This window comes from Xiphophorus hellerii, chromosome 10, assembly GCF_003331165.1.
Source record: "Xiphophorus hellerii strain 12219 chromosome 10, Xiphophorus_hellerii-4.1, whole genome shotgun sequence".
NCBI classification, from domain to species: Eukaryota; Metazoa; Chordata; class Actinopteri; order Cyprinodontiformes; family Poeciliidae; genus Xiphophorus; species Xiphophorus hellerii.
In genome coordinates, this window is record NC_045681.1 from 18,612,069 (window position 1) to 18,621,276 (window position 9,208).

Genomic DNA, 9,208 nt, shown 5'->3' on the forward strand with positions numbered 1-9,208 from the left:
TGGCGTTTGTGCTACCAGACCTTAAAGGTGTGCTCCAGTCCTGAGGCATCATCAAAAGCCTGACAGAAGATTGCCCCTAGGCGGCGGTCTGTGTCATCCGCCTTCAGCTTAAAGGCCCTCACATCTCCTTCGAATTCCTGCAAGGCAAACTGCTCAGCGGGAACGGTGGCCAGACAGCATCACACCGCGGGGCCGATGTAACCCAAAGCCAGCATAGCATATTGCTTTTTACATCTCACCGACTCCCAGAGTTATTCAGCTAAAACTGACTGCTCCTTACAAGCAAAATAAATTGCCTTGTCCCGATGTGAGGAGAGGAAAATCTGCAACTTACTTGGCATTTAAAATAGAGGGGGTGGGGTGGGGAGGGTTTGGCAGGAACACGACTTGTTCCGCAAAAAGCCGAGTGACCAGGCAGCTGTGGCGGCAAGTTATTCTGGAGAAGCTTCGCTGTTCTCAAATAAATAAGTTGACCATAGAGTTGCTACGGATACACAACCCTCTAATTTCCCAGCGGGCATCGAAAGAGCACCACAATCCACAGCTGTGATACATACCATGTTGGTGCCGTCCAAGCAGTCATACGGCTTCTCTGTGAAGACCCTGTAGGAGTCCAGGAACTCTTGATAGAGCGACTGGATCTGAAGGCTAAGAGCTCTTCCTCGGACGCCTCCAATCTCCAGTTTCTCGAGCTTCATCAGGTCCAAATACGTTGACAGGATGTCCTGTGATGAAGCAACACAGGGAAGCACATCACAATCAAACATCAACATCAGGATCTCATTCGTCAAATAAGTTCCAGAAATAAGGTTTTGCTGCTTTTTCAGCTTTGAATGCCCTGTTGTGTTTACCTTCATATTTTCCAGTGTGCTGATAAATTGATCCAAACTCGAGAAAACCAGCGTTGGGGAAAAATCCCAAGGCCTAACCATGATCCCATTCTTCTGGTACTTCCTCAGGTTGGCCCTGTGGTCCTCATAGGTGCTCCTGAAAAGCCGCAGGACCTCCAGACTCGTCTGGACCCTCAGAAGACTCTCGGCGGGCTCTCCTGTCAGGACCTCCTCTGGAACTAGATACACCCTGGCCTGATTGTTGGAGATCAATAACATGTTAGCTTGGCTTTGTTAGGCTTGCGATCCACAGTACATTTGCTGTAGTAACAGCTGGATGGGCTGAAGTAGTGTGATTATGTCTACTCGCTGATAATGTCCTGTAAAGAGTTGGACACTCCTGTTCTAAACCAAAACTGGAACACGGTTAGATTGTGGTTAGCATCATTACCAGATGAAAGTTTTTATCCCCCTCATTATTCATGGTTGATGAAAACCCTACCTGCTGTTTTTATCAGATGTGAAAAACTCTGAGTTTCTTCTAACTGTACCAGGTCATGTTACTCAACATACTTGTGACTCTCCACATGCTATTGAGTACTTTGTATCTTACTTTAGCTAATTATTAGCATCAGAACGCTGAGTTCCAACCGATGGGCACACTTTGGCAGGCTCCGTTTAAATTTCCTCTGAAATTTTCTAGTTTTAAGTGCTCTCTTAATTTAATTACTTAATTAACTGAGCAACTGAATTACTGTTATGATAATTTTGGACCATAACGTAGTTCGATGTGAACTATGTATACACACGATGTTCTAGCTGTGACTGTGAATAATCTCACACAGCTTAAGGCAGCCGGCGGCTCCAACTGCCACACAAGGTGCTATTTTTTTTTTCCCCCCACTTAAGCACCTGCCACCCAAAATGTTTGTGCACGTTACTGATCGTCAAACAACATGAGGCTCGACATCAACAATCATGGAGGTTTCATAATGTTTTTTTTTAGATTTAGAAATGAAACCACATTTTTCGAGAGGACTGCCTAAGATTAAGCGCAATCTGAAAGCGTTCAAATCCGTTGACCCAATCGTTGAGTTTAGACGAGTTGATCCCACAAGCAACCAAAATGCTTCTTTGTGTAAATACTCTGTCAGCAGCGAGACTGAGCTCAGAACCTCCTGCGACGACAAACTCCGGGTGACTTTGGCATTTGGAGGGTTGAAACAAATCTTCAGCTGTTTGAGCCGTGCAGTCTCATGGCAGACTGTGGAAACCTTCTGCTCTATCAGTTGAAAAGGATAACAGATCTAAGATGAAATGCTCACATCTAACTGCAGAGTTTTCTGCAAAGAAAGCAGGAAAAGTGTTTATGTTTAGTTTTTTTTTGGTCCCCCCTCCCTCCGAGTCTCCTGCAGCAATGCCACAACTGATACAACTTTGACGGAAAACAAATGTGCTGGTTTGCGAAAGTCTTTGCACATTTTCACATATTTTCTTCCTGCTCAGCAGCACAGTTCAGTATATTTTATTGGGTGTTTATGTGAAAGTCTTACAGTCACAAGTATTGAGTAATAATCATAGTAAAATGATACATGATGTTCATTTTACAGTAAACTCAAGTCTAAACTTTTTCCAGGTCTTTACTACAACAAGTCTATACTTGGATATAAAACATTTTGTTTCATATCTATAAGCTTTGAGATGCTTATAACTACGTTTTTAATAGTTCAAATATCAAATATACCTTAAAATGCATAAACAGTGGAAATTGTCTTACAACTAAAGGCTAACATCCACAGTTTTCCTTTTCTCCCCTTTTTTGCTCCAGCCAATCACTGCCGAGGAAAATAAATGGCACTCCTGGATTGGCTGCTTTTCAAACACCAGCCAGTAGCGTATCAAGTAGCATTGCACAAAAGCTTCCCAAGCTGCATTTTAAAAAACATATAAATATACATCTGAAATAAAATTGATGCAAAAAAAATTCATGAACAGGTGAGTTTTCCATGAATAATTTGGAGGCACTCCTGACACAAAAATAAACCAACAGATGAAAGCTGTAAAGCAAAAACTCAAAATGTGGTCTCATCTAACCTTATTTTCCATAATGTTTGCCGTTGGCCATAGATTTGCCTCAGTCGAACTTAAAATAAGATTCCCCCCGAAGCCCAAATTTGTGGACTACACGGCTAACAGTTGTCCTGTCGACGGGTTTATCCCACCTAAGTCGAGGATCTCTGCACGATTTCTCCCCGCTCTGTGTTTTTCTAGATAAAATCCCACGAAAACACTTTGGGCTTTAAGTTTAGAAAGTGTGGAAAATTTCCAAGGGTGTGAATAATTTTGCCTGGCACTGCATACGTCTCTCCCCGGCTGATTTGTTACTTTTCATCGTATTTTTTTTAAAATTATTGTTATTATTTTTATTGTGGTCATAAGGCTGTGTTGTTCAGTAGAGCTCCATGTCAAAACTTAGATGTAACGCATATATCAGTTCACTTTATATTCTGCTCATGGGGTAAACATAGCCTCCGGGATGAATAATGCAAATACTCCAAACTGACATAATAAACAGGGAGTTTTTTTAGGGGTTTTTTTAACACATCGGAACACCGGCTGTTTTCTAAACTCAAACCTCTGTGTTATTTTCCACAGGAGATAAATCAACCTGCAGCTCAGTTCTGCCCTGCGCCTGCTGAGCTTTTTTACCCCCTCCTCCCACCCCTGTCTTGCCCTGGTGACTGACAGGACCTTCCTCTGACACGATTTCTGAAGCTGTTATTTGGAGAAACAACAAAAAAAAAAAACAAAGAACAAAAACCTTAGAATGCACTTCCTATGGAACGGTGGAAGGTCTCACGATGAAGAAGAAGCAAAAAAAAAAAAATTGCCCCGAATCATATTACGTTTTCAATGAGAAGCACAAAACTTTACCCAGAATCCTGTGTTGTAAAAATAAATAAATAAATAAATCAACAATGAGAGAATCTGAGCCAACCTGCTGTATGAGGAGGTTACAGGTCTCCTGCAGCAGGACGATGAGGCGTCCTGGTGTGTTGAAGTGTCTGGAGTTGGCCCACACCAGGCACACCGTGTGCATGAAAGCTTTAATTTGACCTTTGACACCAGGGAGCTCCAGGTTTTCCAGTTCCTCAAACAGACGCCGCAGGGGCATCAGGTAGATGCAAATGTCCTGGGCTTCCTCCAAAGCTGCCAAGTGATAATAATGCGTTCGTTTTACTTGTTGCTTGTGAAATAAATAAATAAACTTCTCATCATAAACGAAGCAGCAGTTTCACCTGCAAGCACGTCTCGCTGCATGTTAACAAAAGCAGGATAATAGCTGCTCTCCACAGCCTCCATCAACGCCTCCATCTTTTTCACTTTGCAGGAGTTCAGCTGAGAGTGGATGTACTCCAAATCTGCATATCTTACAGGGGGAGAAAAAAAAATATCCCAAAACGTTTCAGTCAAATCTTCACAAATACCCAGAATCACCCTGGGATTCTGGGTATTTGAATCCCAGAATCCCACAGATTACTGAGATTGTCTGCAGGGTTCCCCCATAAGTACTTTGAATTTTAGGACAATCACTTACTTTGAAAGTCATGTTCTCGAATTTTCTTCAGTTGAAGTTCGACAGGCAACCACAGAACAACTCAAAGAACAAACTATTTCTTTATATCTGTCACATACAATCCCAATAAATATATCTTAAAGCATTCAGCAACCATGCATCACAAATCTGGAGGAAACTTCCAGAAAACTGAAGAATAGCTGAAACATTGAGTGCCTTTACATCTAGACTAAAAACACACCTGTTTAGAGTTGCTTTTCAAAACGTTAACTGGCACTTGTCGAAAGGTTTCAGTTGTTGACTGTGCGTTCTATGACTTTGTATTCTTGTGTTACGATGAATACAAAGTGACGTAAAGCACTTTGAAATGCCTTGTTGCTGAAATGTGCTACACAAATACATTTTGATTGATTGACTGATAGTTTGTCGTTGTAACATGTAACATTTTTAGTATTTTTGCCAAGCCCTGGTGCATATGGAATATTTTTTGTCATGATTAACATGAACCTTCAGTTTGCTTAGCCTGCTGAAATGGAGAAATCAAGCAAAAAACACCATAGCAACATGATTCTATCTCTGTATTTCAAAGGGGACATTGATGAATTGATAGATTAATTATTGAATGACAGTGAAAAAGAATCCTTTGAAGCATCAGAACAAAACTAAGTTCTCTTTGTGATCCGACAGAAAGCAGATGGAACGTCTAACTATTATATATCTGCTGGAATGTCCTTTTTTTATTACCAGGTTTCTCATCCAGTCATGCAACATTTAGCTGCAGTTCATTGCTGCAAGATCTAATACCTGAGGAGCAGTTTGCTGTAATTTAGCAATAATTCTGCTATGAAAGCAGATTTCCTACAATAGGAGAAACGAACGGAGCACTGGGCCAAAAATTTCCATTTTTCACTCCACTGCACAGATGTTCTGAAACCTGATAATTCAGCAGCAACAGCAAGAGCCGATGAAATAATTCGCCGTTGAACCTGCGGGGACGGGCTACGACAGCCAAAGGTAGTGCTTACCAAAAAGCAGCCGGTGGCTACAGTGGCTCTGCAGAGCATGGAGGTGCTGACCTGTTGTTCCAGAAGAGCAGCTCGGCGTCGGGCGTGGGGTGTTTTCCTCCCAGCATGGCCTCGGAGGAGTCTTTCTTGAGGACAGTGCGGATCTGATGGCTCCACTCGATCACCGCGGACTCCAAAGAGTGGATGATGCTCCTGTCCGCTGTCGCCTCGCTAACGTGTAATACGGGGAAACATGAAGGATGAACGATGGCTTGATATGATGCTGAGAGTCGGCGCTCCCTTCTTACCTTTGGTCTGCCTCCAGGGCAATTTGTTCCACTTTCTCGAAGCCCGCTGGGAGAGGAAGCAGCGTCTTGCCTTGGACTTGGCCAGACAAGACCAGCACGCCGGTTTTGAGAGAGTGGACATGGTGCTTAATGTCCTGAGACACAACGTGGGGCCATTTAATGTGGTTCTTCATGTTGGAGAGCAGTGGAGCTACAACCTAAACAGGTGTTAGGAAAAAGAAGTTTTTGAGGGCAAGAGATTGATTTCGTGAAGCCATTACAAATACTGACAACAGTGTGTTCATGTAAAAAAGGCATCAAACAGGGTTCGACTTTCTATCATGTAATAATGTAATTCCCTCATTAAAAACATACATGGAGTGTTGCTTTGATTCTTTCCCGCATGTTTGAGAAATCTTTTAATCTCCCACGGCAACCACTCTGTTTGCAAAAACATCAATTTTCATAAAGCTCTGAACTACTAATCAGTCCGATGCGCCTGAGATCAGCGTAATATGGAGCATTGTTGTGATGACTTCCTGAAGGTGGAGTCTCAGAAAGAGCAGGAGCTTCTTAAAGAGACAGAGGCGCAATTTCAAGGCAGTCAAACAGAGTCAAATGTCTTTTTAAGTCATTTAAAATTTAACATGTGACTTTCAAATGACTTAAAAAACCTTATTTTTCAGGAGAGTATTCTAGAAATTTAGCATTTTCATAACTGGAGGCAACATAGTTACTTGATTGTATTATTAAATGACTGGAAAGTACATACCAACGCCCCTTTAATTATGACCATCCGACCAAGTAGAGGTGAAGAGCTTAAACTGTTTGAAATAAAGGCAACTTTAACCGTACAGTAAAACTCATGACTTTGATTAGGCCATTCTGAAAAGGCTTAAAAGAACAATACTCCGGTGAACAAACTTGCATACTGGTGCATCTCAATAAATCTGAACATTATGAAAAAGTTCATTTATTTCAGTAACTTGACTTGCTGACTTAAGTGAAGCACAATACATAGATTGACACGCAGACGGATGTTTTCAAGCCCTTCGTATTGTTAAATACAACAATTTTCTGCTCAATGCTGACAGAAAACAACATTTAGTGTTAAACCTGCTTGAAGGTTATTTTTAGTGTGACTGATGAACCCCGTTGTACTGCACTCTCTCAATAATAAGATCTGATGGTGTGCTGCATACAGAATTCAACTTTCTGTGCATTTTTCAACACTTTTAAGTACTTTACATTCAGAAGTTCCTGCTTTTCCAGAGCAGTCTAATAATGTGCCTCTACTTTAAGTGAAACAAACCCCCCTGCTTTCTAATTGCCTTGGTGTAAAGCTGATAAATCTTGAGTAAATATACCTGAGAATCATCTATCTGTGTAATGGCACACCTTCGTAATCAGAGATCCAGCCTCAAAGTGGATGAGCAGAAGTTCATCTGCTTATCCTGAGCCTCGTGTAATCATTACTACATTCTGCTCTGCTGCTCACTTACCTCCCCAACTAGAGCAGAAAACTGGTCCAGTGGAGCGGAAGACAGGTCTCCGTAGACCAATCTGTCTTTGATGGACTCTGGACTCAGCGCGGCTTTGTCTCTTTTCATAAAGTACACTGCTTTGTTTTTACGACTGCCGGCGAACGAGGCTGCGGGCTCCAGCAGTCCGGCTGCGCTCACGGACACCATCAGAGTCCTCTGCTCGGCCGTGTCCAGGAAGTCCAGCAGCACCTGCCTGTTGTCCTCGTCGGACGCGCAATTTTCCCATCTGTCCGGCCTCACTTTGAGAGTTCTCAGCACGCAGTCGGCTATAAAATCCAGTCTTTTGTCCTCGGCGTCGAGAGACTCCTCCATGTCGGCGGGTTTCCCTCTGCTGTCCCCCGGGGTGGGCCCCGGTGAGTGTTTTGAACTGATTTGTGTCTCTGCCTCCATGGCAACGATGTGTTTGCATTAATCGGGCTGTTGCTTAGGGGACACTTCTGACCCCAGACCTGACCCCGGGACAAGGACACCCGTCCTGCTGACAGGAATCCTGAATGACAGCTATTGTTTTCTGTCGGGCCTTTGTGGGGTGTGAGACGGAAAGTTGCAATCACCTTGTGGCCCTCTGAAGAAGAACACTTAAGGTGATAAAGGGTCTTTATGTAAACACAGGGATACTGTGAGAAGTGAGGAGAAGTTTAAGCCCCTCGTGTTTCACATACAGTAAGAACTGTTAAAAACTATCTCACAACATCCCGAAATGTTTCGGGATGAATATAAATGTTTCCGAATAATCTTTAAAAGTTGAGCATATCTACAGACGTCTTTGGCATCTCTTCTTTTTTAAGTCTCGCCCCAAATTGTCAATTGGATTCATGTCTAGGGCTTTGGCTAGGCCATTGTAAATAGATGAATGTGACTTCATGTATTACAGGAAATTTCTCGAAATCTCTTGAAAGTTGAGAAACATGTCAGGATTGCCGTTCACCAGTTTCATTCTGCTTCAAGAGGGTTGAGCAGGTTTATTTTTATTTTGCTGTTTTATAAACATTCTAGTGACTTCATGTACTTTAACTAAGACTTAATAGTGCACAAAATGCGCAAATAAAATAAGAAGAAAAAATAAAAGCTCATTGTTCTCATTGGTTTTATTCGTTTTACTTAATTTGTTTTGTTAAAAGCTACAACAGACCATGACTTTTTAAATTAGTAGACAGGAAACAGGCAAAACACATTTACCTGAGTGCTTACTTTTGAGACCACAAAATAAGAAAAATAATAAGTCAGTGCATACTTTTAAGAATACTGGAGGCAAATGCGATGGGCTCTGATGGATAAAATATGTTTTTTTTTTTTTTTTTTTGTTCCTTTATAGATTACAGATATTTCCATTAGGGATAAAGTCTGCACACTTTTTGGAGATGTTTAATAAGCAACATTTTGTAGTAGAATCACATCCAGCACATATTAGCATCTAAAGTGGAAATGTTTTGGAGGGTTATTTTATTTTGTAAAAAAAAAAAAAAGAAAGGAATAAGGAGAGATTTTTAAATCTGCCTTCTTTTAAAAGCAAGAGCCATAATGGCATAAATTAAAGCTTTTGCTCTTTTATTCAATTATTCTTTGAATCTATAACACACTGACTTCTGAGAGTTTTCTATAAATAAACATTATTTGTTTTGAACCAATGTATTGATTCGCTATCTATAAGTATTTTACCACTACATTCTCTGTCATTGGAAAATAGTGCAAGATCAAAAAATGTTTTCCGAGATTATGTGTAGTCTACGTGTTGTCCACTAGATGGCAACACTGCTCTGTTCTTCACGGAGCATTCGGCCGTCTCGTTCAACAAGATGAAAGCTCGTATAACTCCAAGGCTTAGATTGAATTATAAAACGCTTTTAGGCAACAACAAAGCTATCTCAGCTTGTGACAAGAAGTTGAAATATAAAGTTAAAGAGAAATCTTGTGAGTCCTGGAAGCGCTCGGTCTGTGTGGTCCTTTTCTTCTCCGGATGAGGATC

General features: G+C 41.5%; 1 protein-coding gene across 1 annotated transcript in view; it reads right to left on the reverse strand.

Moving 5' to 3' along the window:
- Window positions 1–8,208, reverse strand: part of dnah9 (dynein, axonemal, heavy chain 9) — a 164,427-nt gene extending 156,219 nt beyond the window's left edge. The window contains exons 1-8 of the mRNA XM_032575044.1: window positions 7,201–8,208; window positions 5,720–5,916; window positions 5,484–5,642; window positions 4,130–4,260; window positions 3,829–4,040; window positions 852–1,085; window positions 558–725; window positions 21–137 (exon numbers count right to left, since the gene is read on the reverse strand). Coding sequence (XP_032430935.1) covers window positions 21–137; window positions 558–725; window positions 852–1,085; window positions 3,829–4,040; window positions 4,130–4,260; window positions 5,484–5,642; window positions 5,720–5,916; window positions 7,201–7,632 — 1,650 coding nt within the window. The 5' untranslated portion in view covers window positions 7,633–8,208. The remainder of the gene's footprint in view (window positions 1–20; window positions 138–557; window positions 726–851; window positions 1,086–3,828; window positions 4,041–4,129; window positions 4,261–5,483; window positions 5,643–5,719; window positions 5,917–7,200) is intronic.
- Window positions 8,209–9,208: the final 1,000 nt, after the last annotated feature.